This window comes from Excalfactoria chinensis, chromosome 18 (genome assembly GCF_039878825.1).
Source record: "Excalfactoria chinensis isolate bCotChi1 chromosome 18, bCotChi1.hap2, whole genome shotgun sequence".
NCBI lineage: Eukaryota > Metazoa > Chordata > Aves > Galliformes > Phasianidae > Excalfactoria > Excalfactoria chinensis.
The window spans coordinates 8,278,168-8,299,107 of NC_092842.1; the positions used below are offsets into that span (position 1 = coordinate 8,278,168).

The window sequence follows — 20,940 nt, forward strand, 5'->3', positions numbered from 1 at the left end:
CCCTCTCTGCTGAAGCCTAGTGACTCGGCATGGAAGGAACAGCTTGCTTCCCTGACCCAGTTGAATGCCCATCTGAATCAATTAAATCTACAACTACCGGGAAGGACTGGCCGGGATGGCTCTGCGCTCAGCTGTGCACAGATTGCAGCCAGGAGCCTCGCTTTGACTCTTGCAGCAAGCACCAAGCAGTGGAAACGTGTTCTCCTCACCATGTGTTCTGATCTGGATTTGGAAGGAAAATTCATTTCTTAAGTAAGTGTGATGGGGTGTCTCGGAGCAAAGCAGACTCGGCCCCGGCCCCCTCAAGCTGCCGCTCGCTGTGTGCACCCCAACCCCACCTGTGGCTTTGTGCTCAGGGGCTGGCAGTGCAGGTAAGGAGAGGCACAGCTCAGCAGGGCAGAGCACCCACTTGCACTACAGCAGCACCCAGTGGGGGGCTTTTATTGTGACAGTCTTAAGGTTTCACTGAAAGGAAAACGCTGCACCTAGCAAATATCTCCTGAGAATGAGTTAAATGGGGCAACAGCGTTATGGACAAGAAAAGAAGCTGGAGATGGAGGTCGTTCCCAACACCAAAGCAGGGGACATTTTCAGTTAAAAAGAACTGAAACTGGGTGGCGAAAGCACATTCACATAACAACTTTAATGTTAAATAGTTCACAAAGCTGAATAAAGGAATAATTTACATTGCATTATTAGAAAGGTCTTCCTCCATTGCATCGGTACTGCAATTGTGCATACAAAATACTTAAAAACGTAATATCGCACTATAAAATACGTTTCCTCTTGTTTATCCTTTGCAAATAGGAACTGTGGAAGACTGCACACAGAGATGGCTTGGCCCCGGGGGGCGGCACTCGTGTGCTTCCAAAACTGAACCTTTTAAAGCAGAGAACTTAAATGTAACAGACAGCTGACACGGAGCCCTGCTGCCTTCCTGCTATCCATACGCTGCACGTTAAGGCTCAGAGTGTTTTTTGTACAGAAGTAAGGTAGGACGCTGCTGGAGGTGGTGCTGCGGCACAGCTGGGAGGGCACACAGCCCCGTGTAGCTCCACACAGCCCCACACAGCCCCACATTCCCACACAGCTCACACTGCTGGCCAGGCTCTGAGCAGCTCGCAGGGCTGGGGGTGCAGCTCGGTACAAACCCGTGGCCGTAGCACAGGGCTCCAGCAACAGCAGCTTAGAGATTTGTGAAAGACACCTCTGGTGAGTGGAACCAAAATGCAGCTCTGGTTCCCTGAAATCCCATTCACGTGTTCCCTGATATGTTAAACACAGACAAGGCCAGCACAGTTACAAGTCCCAGTACAAAGCAGGTCTCTGTTTCTATTCCTAGAGAAGAACAGTAAGGAGGGGCACCTCCAGCACCAGGTGCCAGCCGTGGCCTCAGCACTGGGCCGTGCTCTCCTTGGGCTGCAGATGCTGCCCTGGGGTCGGCTGCAGGAAGCGCCTTCCATGGAGGGAATGCAAAGCTGAGGAGCAGTTACAGAAACCTGTTTTGAAAAGAATAAAGCAAAAAAAGACCTGAACTGCCTCAGCACTCCCCCACCAGTCGCTCTGTGATGGCTGCTGCTCCTGGCTCACAGTTGCCTCCTGCATGTCAGCAACAGAAGCGTAACCATCTGGGACTGCAGCCTCCCCCCAAAAGAACTGTGCATCAGATGGACCTTGAAAAAGATTACATCTGTTTATTAATAGTAAAAATGGATACATTTGTCCTACATTTTGTTTTTAGAAATTTGATCATGTCACAAGCAATACCTGCGTGTACGTGGGTGTATTACAGATGTATATAATTTATTTTAACCAGGCTGTGAAATAATATGTAATCACATCTCTTCTTGTGATTGTACATAATACAGTAATTAAATGATGCCAGTCTACGTCATTCTCTTATTTCTAATCAAAGGAACCTGAAGCGTAACAGTCTTCTTTCCGGCTGATATGGCTCTTTATTTGTGTCACAGGGGAGACCTCCCCTCACCAAGGAGGGATCATCTTGCAGCCGTGAGAGATGGGGTCGTGCCGATGTCCTCCCCGGCCGCTCCTGCCCTCAGCAGCGGAGCAGCGCCGCTCTGCCCCGGCCACCAGCAGCCCCCGCTCTGAACACGGCGGTCAGGCTCCGTTGGAGGCCCGGTGCTACTGCTGTCCCGACTTCTTCTCCTTTTGGAAGCTAAAGCTTGTTCTCCTGTTCAGTTTTCTTTGTTTCTGAGCAAAATATTCTGCTCTGGCCGTACTCGCTCGTGATTCCAGAATATAGTTAACCTGCAAGACACAAAAAGATTTCACTGCACTGGTGCTTTGGCATGCAGCCCTGGGAAGGCATGGACACTCACACCTCCAACAGGGCGACAGGAAAAGGGCAAAGCCATGGCAGAAGCAGCTCCATGTGGGCCATCCCCTGCTCTGCCCCTGTCCCCACGGACCGCAGGGGCTGAGCAGCTTTGTCCCCCAACACAGCATGTTCTATGATTCTATGTCCTGTGGCCGCTGTGCTGCTCCGGTGCGGTAATGGACTTCAATAAAATATTTTATCAGCTTTAATAAAAATAATACCTCCATTATGATGTTTGCACACTCAGCTAATCTCAGAGTTTCCCCGTGTTTTGGCACATTTTGCTTGATGAAAGCATTTTTAAATGATATTTAACAAGCCTGCTATTCCCTAAATTTATTGTCTCCAGTGCTTTGTGATAATCACATAGATAATTTTAATGGAAGGTTAATGCAAGAATCAAAAAGATAAAAATGCCCTTTGGTCCACCATTAGCTGGTTAATATGCTGTGGCTTAAAACTTGCACGATTTTATGCACTGTAGAGTGTTTCACTTTCATTGCATATTACGGCTTAAGGCGTAGAAATATAGGGAGTTTTCATGGTCAATAAAGCCTCGGTGTCTTGCACTTGATCATGTAAAAAGCCTAATTTGAAAAGTCTGATTTCTCTACATCTCTTAATGCTGACGGAACTGAAAATAAACTGGTAACTTGCACACAAAGCCAGGAAGAGTTTTGCATAAACAATCTGCAAGGTAAGACAAAAAGTACTGTGTGGTAACGTTTCTCCCTTGAATATTCTCATTACTCAGAGCAAAACTTTCTTCAGCCTTGTCTGAGCAGTCTGGCTCTGCCAAGTGCTCTGGGGACTCCGCAGATGAAGTGGGAGCAGAAGAGGTTGCCTCGTTGGACTGAGAGCCAAGGAAGAAGGCAGCACACACTTGGCTGCCAACACCAGCACTGCAGATTGGGCGTTCAGCAGTCCTTTGGACTTCACACAGCAAAGCAAACGTAATGGCTGGATTCCTAAAATTACTATTCTTTTGATTTTGAATTGATATAAGATATTAGATCGCAGAAAATTAAGCCTAATCTTCTGATTTGTTTCAGGAAGTAGACCAATACGTACATTAGAGAGCTGTGGGAAAAGCGGGCAATTCTGGGCAAGCACCCAGGGGAAAAGTGGTCCTTGTGCTGCACTCAGCACTGCCCCAGCCCAGCTCCGCTCTGCTCGAGCTGCACCAACACCAACACCTGTAACCCTGTGTGCTCCATGTGTGCCCCATGGCCCAGCAGTGTCAGTTCATGATCAAAACCCAACCTGGGAGTGCAGCGGCCGACTGGGAGCTGAAGCACCACGTGCTCCACAGGTGCTGCGCCGTGCCCATATTTCAGATCCTCCTGAAGACTCTCATGTCTAACAAGTGGTACAACACTCAGAATTTTGGGTCACGTTAAAATTTAATACTCACCTTCAGTACAATTTCATTGACAGTAGCAGCATCTGATTCAAAGTACAGGTGTTTGTAGTCGTGATTGCTTAGATATGTAAGTTTAAATATTGCATGACCTGCAAAGATAAGAAAAAAGGTTCAGAATCTTTCTCTAAAGTTTTCTGCGGAGCTGTGTGCCTGACAGAAGCAAAACACAGATGGTGATCTTAGCATACCATCAGCACAACAGAAGGGAGCAATGAAACGCTGACAGGCTTCTCATGTCATTTCAATTTAAGGCAAGTGGTGGCTTACAGGAGCAGCTGAACTCTTCCAATAAAGTTCATTTTCCCATCACATCCCTGCTGCAGGAAATGCAAAGATCTATCAGATGGTGAGTTAGCTCACAGCCAGCCCACGGCCAGAGCGCTTGCAGTGCTGCGCTGCAGCAACTCACCTAGAGATTCATGGTGCAATTACCACATGTCGAAGTGTTATATTTAAGATAAAAGGCCAATTAATCCCAGAATTATCATAAAATCCCCTCCCCAAAATAACACCCAAACCTACTCTGTTGCTAAGGCAAAGGAAAACGTCATCGTAAAATGCAAAGGTATGTAGAAATGGTACCAGGAATCCAGGTACCTGCAAGCAGAACAATCGAAAACTAACTCAGAACTGCAGTTTTTATCCGCGCAGTGCCCTGGTGGTAAGCTTCCCCGCTGCTCAGACCCCAGCACAGGGTGGCAGTGACTGCTGACCCCAATGTGATGGAGCTGGGGCTGCTGTGGGCAGTGGTGCCAGAGCAGCTGCAGGGCTGGGTGTGTGGTGCTGTGAGCAGGCTGGGTGTGTGGTGCTGCAGGCAACGATGGGTGATGTGCTGACCGCCTGCTTCTCAACCACACATCACCAGGAGGAGGTGGGACATGGAGCCATGGAGTGAGAGATTAATGCAAAAATTAATGGAGACCATAGCTTTCGTCATGCCCAACAAAGGAACCCTCCCAGGATCCCCATCTTTCCTATAAAGCAGTGATTTACTTCTCCTTTCCAGCAGAAGCAGTTATGCAGCTGACAGAGGCAGAACACAGTTCATTTCTAACACTTGTTTTAGGATTGTATTGAGTCAGCTGTTTTAAAGACAATTAGAGCTACAGATGCCAATACCAATTCTGCCGCATCCCATGGCAGGAGGCAGAGCTCACCCTGCTGCTGTCCCTCCAGCAGCTGGATCCTGAACCAACTGCTGCCAGGGCAGCATCCCTGTGTCCCCACAGCTCTGTGTCCCTGCTCAGGACAGCAGCTGCTCAGCCCCAGCCCCTGAGCTGGTATGCCCCGTAGTGCACTAGCATGGAGCAGGATGAGCCCTGCACCCGGCAGGTGATGTAGTGGAAAGAGACTAAAAAGACTTTTCTTTAGAAACTCCATTACAGTATTATGTTTATGTGCTCCCATGTCCACATCACACTATTTACAGCATGAAATATTAGTTCATTGAAATCGTAACTGGCACTTTGCTCTGCTACTGTTCCAGCCAGATGGAATTTATGAATTGTGAGATTGATTTCCATTTCCAAGAGTGCTTAAATATGTGATGTACCACTTTCCAATAGAGCACCACCTCTGACAATTCAGAGATCAATAGGAACTTCAATGGTTTTATATTTCCATACAAGAATATCCGGCAGCAAACAGCAGCAGCTGAAGTGGTTTCTACTGTACATGACAGCAGAGTTAAAACAAATGCAGATCTTGTACCAACAACATCACCACAATGACTCCTGCATGAGCAACGTGCCCTCAGCCTGTGTCTGGAACACAGCCGTTCAGCTCCAGCAGCTGTCTGTCACCAGGACCACAGACAGGTTACATGTCACCTGTGCTGAGCAGCTGAAGGCAAAAGGGGACCGAATGAGGACATTTTAATACCTTGCAATCAGATTTTCCTGTCTGCACGATGGAAAATATGGATTATTTTAAACTGTATTTATCCACCAAAACATTCAAGGAAAGAAACTCAGGTTTTCAGGTGCTGCCAGGCACACGGCAGGAGCCCCAAAGGTAGCTGTGCCAGGGATGGGCAGCCGGCAGCACAGCCACGGGCACCTCCACTGCTCAAAGCTGCACCCGATTTTCCTGACAGCAATCAGGGTGCTCACCCCAACTACCCCAGATTCAGCCATTTGGTGTCAATATGAGGCCAGTGAGAAATTCTGCTGCAATCTGTATTCCAAACATTCAGGAATAGTTTATCTTCTACCTCTTCCATGACCCCTAAATTCAGAGGGTGCCAAAAGCCCCTACCTGCTAGTGCCAACCTTTGGAACAGTGTGCACTGAATTAAATCACTGACTAGATGAAGGATAAAAAGAATATTCATGAATAGAACAGAACAGAAATCAAACACGGGGAAATGCAAATTTATGTTAATTTTTTAATATACCTTGATGACTGTTTTGTCATTACAGGGCCATAAGGCATAAGTCAACAATTAAGAGTTATTAGCGGAATAAACAGTGAAAGGCCTCTGTGAAGAATAAAACGCTTATGTGTATGATTTGCCATGATGGCCATTCTCACCATTCCAAAAACGGTGACCACAGCAGCACCAAGCCCCAAAATCCCACCAGCTCAGAAGGATTTGCAAGGACTTTAAAACACACAGATAAATAGGCAAGGAATAATGAAAGCAAAATGTATGCAAGCAGTGTTTCTGAACAAAGCCGAGATTAGTTAAAACACTGCATAAAATGCTGCAACCCCCCTTCATCAGCTGCTGCTACATCTCATTTAAAAGCTTTCAGGAGGAACTCTGTTGTTTTAAATACACACTGCTGCCTCAAAAAACAATGCTGTGAGCCTGGAAAATCCTACAAAACTGCACATGTTGCACAGTCGTCAAAACACCAGTCCTGGCATGGCTGAGCAAGGAAACCTGCAGTTTCCTTGCAGGGGATGTCAGCTGCCCACAGCCACTGCGGGGCTGCTGGGACATGATTGGGCTGCTGCGACATGGTGCAGCCTGGGCAGTGGTGGAGGCAGGCCCGGGGCTGGGCCTACCTGGTGGGAGCCATGCCCAGCTGGGCTGAGAGTGTCCTCCACAGACAGTCACTGCGTTTGAAACCCCGACCCCACCACCACCAGTGGGAACAACGCTGAGCACAGACCCTTCCAGAACACTGCTTGTGTGGGAGCAAACAACACCAATGTTCAGAGTAGGAGGCTGCAGCCCCACCTTCCCCCCACGAACACTTCCCACAGCTCAGGTCTTTATGTTCTGCTATGGGCTTCCCACAAAGCATGGCTATTAGTGGATGCCTTGTTTCCAGATGTCCACGAAGAGCCCACTTTTACGTCAAGTTACGGTAACGATTCACACATCTGGATTTTTTTCCAAAGCCCTTTTTTTTTCCCTTTCATTGAAGGCAGAATGAAGACTTTTTGCAAGATTGCTCTGAAAATCAGGAAGGGGAACTCAGGGTAGCCCCAAATCTCTCATCAGCAACCTTGTTTTGGAAAAAAGATGATAAATAAATCAAAATGCACTAAGCAGTGTTTCCACATGGCAATCGCCTCCTTCATTGCGTCTGCACCTCATCAATCACGCTATTGTCTGCTTGAAAGGCGAGCCTTGTAAATGTCATATCCACTCAAGCCCAAGGAGAAGCGAATCAAAATGCAGCAAGGAGTTTTAATTGGATAGTGTAATTAAACTAAAAAACCCCAGCAGAATAGCTTTGACAGAATAGATGAAGACCCCTTTTAATAGGGCTACAAAACATATTTGTTAAAAGGATGAGGCAATGCTCGCTCCTGATTGTGCTCCAGAGGACTCTGATGCAGGCTTCTCAGCAGCGGTGCTGCAGCCACATGTGTGGGGCCAGGAGCATCCTGCCCTGCCCTGCCCTGCTGTGCCTGCCCATCCTGCCCTGCCCTGCTGTGCCTCCCCAGACCAAGGGCTGCTGGGCTCCAACAGCTCTGACCCTTGTCAGCCCCATGCTGGCCACAACGACCTGCGTGCAGTCCAGAGCTGTGACAGAGGTGGGAAGCGCAACGAGACCGAGAGCCATATGCACGTCGCTCTCTTCCCTCTGAGGCATTTTGTTGCTCTGCAAACCACATGTCTGCATGCATCTGGCCTCACTTCTTTCTGATGCACACTTTGAGGTTTCTTTCACTCTGAGCCTGAAGTATTGGTAATATTTTCTCTGCTGAATCTATTTTTTACCCTTTGCACGGGATCTGTGATTAGGCTTCCATCACGTATGATTTTTCCTCTATTATTTCAGAGACTGTATTACTCACAGCAGGAGCATTAATATCAGGAACTACCACACAGTATTTTGTGCGCCATTTGCACAGTGCCTGGGTAATTGCTGCCTCTTTGCTCTGGCCCCACTGCAGGGCCTCGAACAACCGTGCAACATCTTTATTGGAGCTCCCTGAGCAGCGGGAACCCGCTCCTCCCCAATGTGCTCTGTGCGTTTTTAGTCCTTTCACAACCCCACAATGAATTCATTAAATTAGTACTACCCAACACGCATAATCTGGAGGAACTTGATACTGAATTAAAACATCAAGTACCTTTAGCTTTAAATGAAAACTACATAAAAGCATTTCAGCCATCACTTTGGCTATCACTTACAGCCAGTATGAATACTGCTAGAAAAGCTATTTTCGTGCAGATGTGGAATTCAATGGGAAAGACTGACTCGTGTAGCAACATCAATCAAAACGTCGGCTCTGCTGGCAGCTCTCGACAGCAAGGTGGGTTCAGAGGTCACGGGATAAAGAAAAAGCCAAGCTCTGGTTCAGCTCCAATATCTCCTCGCTGGAAGTCTTGCGATGGTGCCTGCCCCCTCTGTACAGGGCGGCTTTCATTAATCTTCTTGCCATCTTTTTTAACTAGTCATGCAGAACCGCTCGATAGCGAGACATATAATGGGGAGGCCCTGTGCCTATTACCAGGTTAACACTCTGTTAAGCCCCAGTGCAACAATGGAATAAGAATTTAAAGGAAATCTTAAGCTGCAGGGTGCAAAGAAGGCAATTAAATTACAAACCGAAGTTACCGATGTACTCCGTGACCTACAGAACACCTTTGTTTAGACTACCTTCATATTAAGGCTGTTTTGACCAAGTACTTGAGACGTATCTGCTTTCCTAAGAGGAAAAACATACAAAACAGAAGAAAAATGGTCACAGAGAACGTTTCTTCGGTGTTTCGAGTAAATTATCAAATAAATCCAATTTCTGCAGCTGTCATAAAACACATAATGGAGAAAAAAATATTTATTTTGGAAATGGTGAGCCTGCCCAAGTGGTTGGTGTTAGTGCCACTGGATAGCCTGCAGCCTGCACTGCCCCAGCACTGCCCCAGCACTGCCCTGGGCCCAGCAAGGCAGTGGTCACAGCACTGTGTGCAGGGTGCTGAGTAGCAAAGGCAGCAGCGGTTAGTGACACTGAAGTTTATCCTTTGTCCAAATAATGTAAGAGACATTAACAGAATCAGATTTCCTTTAAATTACACTATTGCAAAAGGATATAATTGTATTAAACGTATTACGTTGCTTCCTTAAGACTTTATATTATGTACACTTAATTGAGATACAAAGCTCTTTTCAGCTATAAAAATGACAACTACTTTATTAAGGCTTAAATCTTATTTCTCAATGATAGGATGCTTCCTTTTGAGATTCAAAACATTGAGAATCTCTCGTGATAATCAGACTGAACCTGATTTAAACGAGCAGTTTATACACAGTGTTTCCAGGTTCTAATGGCATTTGATCGAGCCAGCAGGGCCATTACCCCTTCTCTCTGTCTAAATTCAAGGAGTCTGATTTAATTTACAAATAAAAATTCAAATGCTAACCTGGGCTACTACAAGGGCAAGCAAAAATCATCAGCCATTCCTGCCTCTGATACCCACACTAATGGCAAATTAGATACCAAAGCTTTCTGTTGTCATCTGCTGTTTCCACTGAGCACAGCTCTGAGTTCTGCTAACTTACAGGAAAGGGAAGCTCTGCTCCTACCAGAATGGCTCCCAGCCCGCCTGCAAACATTCACAGCACAGGATCGGGGTTGTCAGGGCCTTTAACACACAAGTGGCACTAAAGCACGACTGTATGAACCTGTCATCACAGATAAAACTTCAGCTGAAAGTAAGCAAACCATCCACACCACGTTTACATATAGTTTCTGTTTTTAAATTTCCATAGAAAAGTACCAGTAAAAACCCCGACACCCCTTTAGTCCACCAGAAGTAAGAGCTAGCTGAGTTCCACACTGTGTTAATTACTGAGCACAGCAGAATAAATGGTGCACAGCCCTTAGTGGCACTGAGCACAGTGAGCAGCACAGCCCGCAGCACAGCCACGCCGGGAGGCTCCTGAGAACCCTGCGCTGCTCACAGCTCAGCACAGCATTGCCCAGCATCCCCACGGCCCTGCCTGCCCACGGCTGGGAACAGAGGCAGTGTAAGGAAACACACACTGTGTTCTCTGTGGTGTAACTGCGCCAGCCCTGCTGCGTGTGCACAGCACTTCAGAAAGACGGGATGGAGCGTGTTTGTGTTACAGGAGATAAAAACATGGAAACAAAATATACTGCAGAACTCAAGCACCTTATCTTCACTCAGCCTCTCTTTCTTTGCAATAATTCATTCAAGTAAGATCCAGGAATAATTTTTGATGTAAACTCTGCTACAAACATATATCACTCTGCTGATAAAAATCACAGACAAAACTTGTGAAATACAGTGAGTTTCATTCCTTTATGCTACTAAAATAACTTTTTTCCATTTAAAATTCAAGAGATACTGATCTGCTGTTAAGAGTTCCCCCAAATGCATCATTCTGACATGTCACACTAAAAGTCTCTTCTGCTGACCTAAAATAATGGCTTTCGGAACGTCTTCGGTGAATCTGGAAGAGGTCAGCGGATTTCAGGGGGGAATTATTTTCTCCTTTTGAAACCACGTTGAACATCTATTTGACATGAAAATCCTATGAATGGCCACATCAACATGCAAAACTAAAAATGCAGTATCTTTAAGGTTGCTTTTGTCATAACCTGTCAGAATTCTCTCAGAACTGACCACGGTTCCTCATTTCACGGTCTCCACTCAAAGGTACTGCCTTCTGGCACCACTCTTCATTTGGGTTGGAATTCTGCCCCTTGTTTCCCCCTGGGTTAGCAGTTTGCTCTGTGTGGGTCCATGTATCACTTGCAGAGTCACAGGCGCTGCCGCAGGGACACCCAGCCCCATCCCACAAGGACACAATCCTGGAGATGCTCAGGGACAGCTTGAAGGTCTCAGCTGAGGTGCTAAAGGGAGTGTGAGCTGGAAACCTTGTCTTTAGGGGCTGGATTTTCAGATACAGCCCTATTCTGTTGGCAAGATTTTATCGCCACAGATATCTGCATTAGAAATGAAATGTGGCTACAAACCCAGAGGTGTTAATGTATTCACAAGCGCAAACTACACCTTTAGTAACAAAACTGGTCTGACGTGCAGCTGAGCACCACACAGCTGGGTATTTAAAAGCACCGCACACTCTGCCACGGCCTTTGCTGACTGTCAGTTAACTGTTACAGACACACTTTGGGTGCCGTCTCTAGCAGCTCCACAAAGACAACTGTTATGCACTCAGACTGTCTGGTCACCAGGGATGTCTCTCCCCAGACTCATGCCTTCCCAAGGACCATAAAAACTTGCTGGGAGACAGGAAAGAGAGACACTGACTGGAGCAAGAATATGGAATTAGGAAGGGGTAATGAAGGGAAGAAGGATATAGTTCAATAATTGCTGATAAAATCTGTGGCAGCTATAAATTTACTCTTCCAAAAGAATTCAACAGATCATTACCTCTGTAAATATGTATCACATAATTCTCTCTCTCTGTCACCTTGCAGATAAGTACTTAATATTTAGCATCTCTACCCTGCAAAAGCCCAGGCATAACAAAATTCTGCCGTGTTTTTGAATCTCAGTTACTTTTTGACAGTGGATAGTTACGTTTTGACGCCACCAGGAGACACTGTCCCATTCTCCTAGGGCTTATCTTGTGCCTTTTGCAATGAGTTTTAGGAATACAGACTCTCATTGCTCCATGGACACAATAAACACAGCACTGAGCTCCCTGGCTCTGCTCTCTGCCCAGTGACTCCTCCATACAGGAGCCCTCCGGCCATTGCCTGCCCCAATGCCTTCCTGAATCAAAGCTGACTCTGCAGCCACAATAGAAGCAATTTCAGACTGTGATGATACTCCCTGCATGTCTGAGATCCTCATGTGTCTGAGGAATTGTTCAGAGCCTTTCCAGATGTTAAGAAGTTCAAAGATATCACAAAGATGTGGAAATGGGTGTGTGACTCCTGAGCTGCAGCCTACCCAGTGATTCCTTGGTGCGGCGCTGCCGGCGGCTACGGACAGCGGGCAGGAAACTTTAAAACACCACTGGTTACAAACAGCATTAAAAGGACACTCATAAAACGTGCATCTGTTTGTGTTATGTTCTCTACAGCAGAATCAAGTCAGATTAAAAACATTCTATAATGAATAAAATACACCTATAAAAGGAAAGGACATGGCAGCAATAATTCTCTGGGCATCTAACACACTGAGAGAGGGAGAGGAGAGAGGACATAAATAAAAAGGACTACTCACTTGGGCTCTTTTCTTCCACAAGGTCACAGGCACAGAGGAGTTCAGAATCGATTGAAATGGGTTTCTGCTTAATCCAAAACTTAGTGCTGGCCTTCTGATTAGTAACAGGGTCTATCTCTACCTTGTCTCCAGAAATACCTGAGATGAGAAAGAATAGAGAGCCACAATAGTGATCTGTTTAAGTGATTTCATATCAGCCATTTGACACACTTTATAAATCTTAAATGGGATGAAAGTATATTGCCCTTCTGGGCTTTTTGAAAGCACAGGAGCTTTTGAAACCAAAAGCAAATGATTATCAAAGTGCATTGATAATCTCTATTTTATTCTCCTGCCTTGCTGGGAAATAAGCATACCAATGAGAAAAAAAAATCACAGGAAAACTTCTTCTCAGCACACACAGAGCTCTTCTGGAAGCAGCACCTACATGAACTGCAGGATGTATATGAAGATGCATTTTCAGTCATCACTACTATATGTGAGAGACACCATCACACGTCACTATTACATCTCCCAGGCAGCACACATACAACATGTTCTACACAAGGACAGCACATGTTTTAGTATTACAGAAGTGCTCTTTGTGGTAACCAGATACCCACAAACATTGGCACCAGAGATCCCACAGATTTTACACCGCCTGCATTTTGCAGCCAGCTCTGATGAGGCTGCAGTGATCGCAGACTGGGAGCTGGGGAACTCCTGGCCCCACACAGCCAGCTTGGATGACTGGGGCTGCACTCCCACTGCACACAGGTGTGTGCTTCCACACACAGCACCTGCTGCAGCCCTTTGGAGACAGAGTGTAGAGCATTCCTACACTATTGCCTCTCTGTATGTCTCCTGAGCTCCTGCAAGCAGTGTTTGTGCAGTGGGATGCTAACGGGGAGCTGCAGCCTGCATGGGGTGCTCGTTGCATTTACTGCAGGCTTCGTCATGGCACTGCTGCCCTGCGCTGCTGGACAGGAGCTCACTGTTCAGTGTCTGCTGATGAGACAGAGCGAACTTCAGCCTCTTAAAGTCACAGCTTCCAGGTGAAGCTCATGGTACAGCAGAAAAAAAAAGGAAACAACAAAGGGTAGATGAACTTCAGTTTACTCTTGCATCTTCGGAAAAATGGCAGAGAGAACATTCTCCTTTTCAAGGGCTTTGGCCACTATGCTTTTGAATACACTGTATTTGGTCTGTCTGAAGCAGGAGAAAACTTAAGCTGATTATAAAACCTCTAAGAGGTGCAAACAAATAAGCATTGGATGCCACAGTCATAACTGTCTCAACCCTCGGAAACAAAGTCAGTGTTTCTAAAAGCACAGTGCTACAGAACTTGCAAATCACCTTTGTCAGTACTTTATGCACCTAAAATGAAAGCACACATAGCAAACAATGCATGCTTGAGCAGCCTTTTCACCGCTGTCCTTTCCACTGAACACAGGGTAACCTTCACTTTACCCCTGGCTGCTGAGACAGGTGGCAACAATGCCACTGACTCCCTCCCTGCTTCTATTAATCCAAGAATGCACTTTGTCATTAAGCATACGTCACATCAAAGATATCACATTTCAATTAAGCACTGTATCAGGAGTCCAATTAATACAAGGACTGTTGGAACTAGGTAATGGGAGCAGGCTGACTCTCTGTCTGGAGCCCACTTTGTTTTGCAATGTAATTTCGGACACATAAATTAAAATCAGTTTTGTTATCTCACAGTAATCGATTATTCAAAACAGTATTTCCTGTAACTTAATGAAAATACATGAAGATGATGACATAAAAAGAAAAGTCAAGGCAAGTTCTAAGAATAAAAGTACAAACTCTGTGCACAACGGATGCTCCCCAGCCCTTCCTTTAGAAAAAGTCATTCCTGAAAAATATCCTTTAAAAATTTCACAGCATGGTCCTGCAACTTCAGCATTCACAGTCAGTCAATATTGTTAACGTACCTTGTTAATTTGATAGGATTTGTCAGGTAACTCCACTGGAAAATTATATAAAACTGTTCCAGATGAACAGATGATAGTGACATGAATTAAAGTGATAGAACAATAGTGGAATATAAACCAGAAATGACACCCAAAGTGGCTGTTGATTTATTGCCATCCTGAGTTTGGTTCTGGGCTTCCATGTATATTAGTGCTACAAATCTGGGTCCATTTAGCAGAGAGATGCTCATACATACATCACCAGCTCCTGCTCCAAGCCAAGGTCACTCCCCATTGCATCAATCTTTTCAGCAGAGGCTACTTCACCAAGCATGGATTTTGTTACCGTCTCAGATGTAACAGACTTCCTCCTCTTTCATCTTTTTTTTATCATGTAAAATACACTTTAACTTCTATTATTTTTATCTGCAAATTGTTGCTGTATACTTCATCCATTATTTCTGTATCTCGACATCACTGGCTTAAGCTCACACACATCCAAAGAGCACATTGACAAAGAATGCTGTCTTTTTTGTGTTATTGTTCTTGCAATCTGTGCGCGTTGAAACCTAAAATCAAAACAGCATTATGTATGTGGCTTCTACAGACTCTATCACAGCACAAATTTATTATACTCAGAAAATAAGCAAAAATACCTCTTCTAGGATTTTTAAAATTCATTCAGTTTAACAGCAGAAATGTCACAGCTGCAGTACTCCAGTAATGCTGCTCTGCCCCCACTCCCCTTGCTGGCTCTGCGATGCCCCTGCCCTGCTGAAATGCTTTTTGGCAGCAGCTTTCTACGACAACGCGCTTCTTTTCATTTTGCTAACATGGAGCACAAGCAAATTTGTCTTATGCCTTCACAACATGACTGCACCTTGCTAAAAATGTTGGGAGCACTACTGTGCATTATAAGCTACCATGAACTGAGACACACAAACGTGGCCTTTGTGAAAAACCACACTCACGAGGTGCTCGTTCCTCCCCTCCCCATTTGCATCTCTTTTTTTCTGCCACGAAGAACCATGTACAACTGAGCTCACCCCCAGATTTTCAGTAAATCTTGGGTCAGATTCAGTGACCGCTTTTCAGACATCTGACATTTCAAAGAGTACCACTGTGCAAACACCAGTCCACAAACACAGCTTACACTTTGGCTACCTGCCCTGTGCAAGTGAAATAAGGTGCAGTGTGGGATCTATTTGAATAAAATAAGTATTTGCATGCACTTAAACATCCTCTCACATTCAGCTGATGGAGCTGGGGCTCTCCCCAAAGCCACATGGACATTTCCATGTGGTTACCACACCACTTTCCAGCTAGGTGGGCAGCCATCCTGTGCTGCTGTCAGACCTGTGCTGCCATCAAACCACCAATGCTGCAAATAAGGAGCAATGCTGTGGCTTCACAATCTCCAGAAAAGCCATCGCTTTGCTGTGGCTGCTCCATAAAACCAATGACACATAAAAACACTACAGAGAAAAGTCTCAGTGACCGACTGATCGCTAAGCCAATGAAGAATTTCTTCATAACCACAGCCACTCGTTAGAGATTAAAAGAGAATTAGCCTTTTTTTTAATACTTCAGACTGCATGGAGCAGTCTGTTACTCAGAGATGACTAACACATTAGCACTCAGCATCATTACTGCAAATAGCACCTCAGTGCTTGCTTTATCAGCAGCACTCCTTTAACACTGCAGAGACATCCAATAGAAAATAACAGCACTATACAATTATTTTGGCTTTAGTGCTGTTTGCCCAGACAGTGAACACCTCACTGAGCCCTCTTGGATTTTCTAACAATATAACAATAAGCGCAATATAAAAATCCCACTGTCAGTGTGCTGTCATCAGAAGGCATACACGTTCACAGAGCGTTATGGAAGGGAAATGCCTTGGTCCTTACACTACCAGGCAGGGTCAGCTCCATCACTACAAACAAGTTACACCACTTGTTTCATTTAGCAGCTATTCTCTCTTACCCGTTTATCTGCAGCTATCTGTCATGACCTCTTCGGGCTCTCATTTCAGACAGCTTCCAGACACAGGGAATCAAACTTCACTGGAAGCAAACTCTGGCTCCCAGACAGTTTGCTCGAAAGCAGAGAACATGCCCAGTGCTGTCCTGCTCCAGCACCAGCCTATCAATTCTTCCTTAACAAGACAGTTCAAAACCACCAAGAAAGCCTCTCCTGTACAAATTTTAGAGACATGTTTTTATAATGTGCTTAAGGATGGAAGAGTGAAGATACAGAGAATACAGAGAATGGTAGCACTTAAATTTAACAATTCTGCTGAATTCCCAAGAGTGAATATGTTTTGTAAACACCACAGCACCCAATATTTTACTGCTGAATCATTGCTTTATGGGCGGTATCTGCAGGAATGTCACAGTTCACCCACCAGTCCATCATTAATCAAATTTCCACAATTTAAACACAAAAAGCCATTCAATCATTTTGAAACAGCAATGGGACTTTGATAATTCAAGACTCTGTCATCCCTCGGCCTTCAGGTTTTCAAAAGCATTCAGAAAGTGAAGAAGGACAACTCAGCACCTTTAGAGGATGCTACTTGTATTTTGTTTCACTCCAAATTTCAACTTGGTGCTTAAAATCTTACAGTAAAAAAAATACAAACATTAAGCAATGGCCTTCCTTCAGAAGAAACATGTGCAAGCTGATGGTGGATAATAAAAATACCACATTTTTTTCAATTGAAAGCTTTTTTTTTTTAACTGCTGAAATGCTAGCAACACTTTCAAGTGATGTGCTCCACAATAAAAGTGACCAGTGTGATAATGAACACCTAGAAATGTCTGAAATAGACAGTTAGCTATTAGATATGGCTAAAGGTTTGAACCATTCAATTTTCCACAGCGTTTTAGTAGGGATTGATTTACCTAACTGAACATCAGTGGTGAATCGAAGCCTATGGATCATGCTGACTTTGAAGGACTTGTAGTGGTGGCTGCTGAGCATGTCCTGAACCGTGGCTATGTCGATCTGAGGGTCCTCCTCTGAGATCTCCTCTCCTCTTGAACCTGCAAAAACAAGCCCACAGCAGTGAACAAGAGGTTACAGGATGGCACACAGACTGGCAGTGTGCAGCAGCACAGAGGCACCTGCACTGACACCTAAACTGAGGGGCTGCCAATTCATTTAGGGCTCAGGGCCCACAGCAGCGGGACGACACTCTCACACCCCACCCACAGACATGGCCACGAGCTCATCGCAGGCGTTACAGCAGAAGTTCATGTCCCAATGCAGAGCAGAGCAATTTCCCAACATCAACTCGTGGGGCACGGGACATCCCAGCGCTGCCATGTGGGCTCTCCAGCACAGCATGTGGGGAAGCAGTGGCTGAACCTGGTCCCTGTGCTCACTGCCTGGGCACGTACCAGCCATGGCTGTGGGTGCCCACACCTGCACAGTTCTCCTGGCTGCAGCACAGCACAGTGCGGTGCAATGCAGCCTTTGCACTGCCGGCACCACCCCAACTCAGCTCATGGTACAGGAGCTTACTGTCGATTAGTATTCTTGTTACTGCTGCAGGTATGGCTTTATAAAAGGTAACATCTCATTAAGCCAAAATACCAATTACTGAAAAAAATACAACACATTTTAAGGATTTTTTTTTATTTTATGACATTGGATTAACACCAATTTAAACATTACTATAATGCGATACATAATTTTGCACAAAGTAATTTCTATGCCAGCTGCTAATAAAGCATCTCAGCTCTAAATGATCATTCCAATGCTGTTAGATAAAGCGGTATAAATATATCTGAAAACTGATTTAGCTTCTTCAAGTAGATACTGATGAATGACACGTTTTGTTCAATATCCCAGCTAATGCAGTCCTAAAAGCTGAACCAACTGCCAGTTCAGAGTACTAAATTTGCTGCAGGAGATTAATGAAAACTTTATATTTTGCTGAAATTTTAATAATGAGAAGATGAGATGCTGGATTTTCAGTACAGGCCTTAAAGCCACAGCACACCTGGGGGAATCCCTTGCCCAACTCTGCCCCCACCTCACCCTGGTTCTGCCCCTTGGACCCAACCTTCGCACTCCAGCTCCCAGGAAGCAGAGAGTTCCCAGGTCTAGCCCTGACAGCAAGGGCACCCTCACTGGAAAGACAGCAGCCCAAGGGGAGCCCTGGCACTGGAGTCAAGTCCCTAGCCTTGATTCCAAAGCAGGTTCGCTTGTACTGGGGTAATTTCAGACCTACCCACCATTTGCTTCAGCATCAGAAACTGTCAGGGCAGCAGCTATAAGCAGTACAGACGTAGGAGAGAGAAGGAACAAAACCACCAGGAATGGAACTTTTCCCCATCTTGCCAGGAGCATTCCCTTCTCTATTTGTTAATTCAGATACAAATGTCATTGCTTATGACAAATACCACTCATGTCTGCACTGAAGTAAGATGAGCATTTACTGCTACATGAGTCAAAACACACATTGAAAGTGCACAGAAGATTCGCATTTCATTGCATCAGTCCTACCGCCTCCGTCCCACCCACAGCAGGGCTGAGACCGCACTGCTCCTGCAGCCCCTCGGGGAGTGCCTGTGGTGTGGGGCAGAAGGGTAAAGCTACATACTGGGCTGTGCCATTTGGCTTTAAAAAACTCCAAAAACCAAAGGAAATGGCCTACGTGTGAATTTATGCAGAGCCATCTTAACATCGCCACCACTCCGTGCTCCAGAATGACAAGATAAATTGTAATGGCTCCTTCAGAGACATTACAATGTATTTTGTCAAAGACCCCTGTGTTAATGTCTCTACTATGGATTATCATAATGTATCATGTCAGACTCTCATGCTGCAGTACTTCAAAGATACACTGAGATATGTCAAACTTTTTGGTGCACTCAGAAGCATCTTGCAGCAGGGTGACAGCATGGCGGGGCTCAGGGAGCAACCACCCGCTCCCAGCCCAGTGCGGGGACACCATTAATGCTCCGCCACCATTAACACCTCCCTAACCAAACAGAAACAACACACTGACCTCAGCCCTGCACCTCTCCTGAAGAAGAATTCTGCCTGGTCCCACTGCTGCTGTGCCCCAGCCCATGCCTGCCTGCAGCTACTGCCGCCTGGCTGCTCTCACATGGCACACACCCTGATTAAAAGTATCAGAAAGAAAATTAGCAGCCTGCCAGGTCATCTGCAGGGGGAAAAAACACCACTGTGACTGCAAACGTGAGTGTGTTGGTGCGTGAAGCTGCAGCAGTGCGCTCTGCTGTGGCTGACGCGAGGGAACAGCAGGATTTTGCGCTGGAAGCATTTCAGATCCTCTGCGCATCACATAACCTCTGCTGATTTTGTTTTATGAAGCTTTGTGAATGGATTCAGGTTTACAGAATTCTACAGTTGCTGCTCTTGGGAGAGCAGCCAGAAACTCCACCATCAAAACAGATCATCTGTCTAAAGATGGCAAGACACCCGGACCCCTGAGGGTGCACTGGATAATAGCAGTAATATCAGTAACAACAGAGAGAAATGCCCTGCAGGGAAAAACCTGACTGCAGAGCTTGGCACGTTGCTCTCTCCCCACAGCTCCGAGGATGTCTGCGAGACTGCCGGAATTCAGCGAGAAGCGCCGACTCCTCCGCTGATTGGGGGAAAAATCGTAAAAATATTTTCCACATGCAAGCAGCTGTGAATAAACCTGTCAAATATTTACGGTCCTGTCAGGGTATTTGTAATGGAGATCACACTGTGGCTTTTGAATGTAAAAGCTTCTGCTTGGGAAGACAATCAAGTAAAGTGGATGCTGGGGCCGGCACTTCCCTGAGTGCTGCCCAGCGGCCGGCAGGGCACACAGCGCACAGCCCTGGCCTGGGCCAGAAACCAATGCCTCTGCATAACAGCTTGCAAAGAACACAGAGAGCTCTGCAGCTCTGCTAACAGTCTGCCTGATTAAGATTTAGATTGTGAAAGAAACTGCAAAAGAAGCTGGAGCTGTGTGCAGGACAGACAGGTAGGAGCCTGTACAAAGTGCCAAGCAGTGCGGGGCAGCGGGCTGCTCACAAAGCCTCCATGGGGTGCAGCGGTGGGAGAAGCTGGGCACAAGCTCACCCATAAGCAGAGCAGGAACAAGCAGCCCAAAGGAAATGCATGGTGCTGCTCCAAGCTGAGCCAGCCAAGTGGGGCAGCAGCCCAAGGACTGTGCATCCCTCGTGCCCCAAGGTGAGAGTAAGTGGGAGTTTGCAGCACAGGGCTGCTGGGCTTCAGCCCACTGGGAGCTGCTGCAGCAGCAACATAGCAGCACTATGGTACCAGAGGTGTGAGCCTGGAATGGACACGTCAGAAAGCTGAAGCTGATCCAGCACGGACTCCTGGAAGAGCCAGGGGATGTCTAAAAGTGATGTATATAAGATATGTTCTAATATCAGAACACAGAGATGCTGCTTGTAATATAGCTTCTTAAAATATTTAAGAAAATCCCATTCAAGAGCAAGTGAACCTGTATTTCCTCGATGAAACAACAAAACATAAAGCTGACTGCACAGCAGAATTGTCCCCTTATTACTTTAATGTACTTGTCTATTGCTTAATGAAAGTTCTTAATTGTATTACAATTAATTACATACACAGAGTCCCCAGCTACATTTTC

The 20,940-nt window shown here is 45.8% G+C and overlaps 1 protein-coding gene across 3 annotated transcripts in view; it reads right to left on the reverse strand.

Annotated features, from left to right (window-relative positions):
• Nucleotides 1-616: 616 nt before the first annotated feature.
• MAPKAP1 (MAPK associated protein 1) overlaps nucleotides 617-20,940 on the reverse strand; it is an 85,265-nt gene continuing 64,941 nt past the window's right edge. Inside the window, exons 9-12 of one of the 3 annotated variants that reach the window (XM_072352375.1) lie at nucleotides 17,216-17,356; nucleotides 12,391-12,528; nucleotides 3,756-3,853; nucleotides 617-2,271 (exon numbers count right to left, since the gene is read on the reverse strand). In XM_072352375.1, the coding sequence (XP_072208476.1) occupies nucleotides 2,146-2,271; nucleotides 3,756-3,853; nucleotides 12,391-12,528; nucleotides 17,216-17,356 (503 nt within the window). In that variant the 3' untranslated portion in view covers nucleotides 617-2,145. The remainder of the gene's footprint in view (nucleotides 2,272-3,755; nucleotides 3,854-12,390; nucleotides 12,529-17,215; nucleotides 17,357-20,940) is intronic. The other 2 variants (XM_072352376.1, XM_072352377.1) reach the window with 2 other exon arrangements.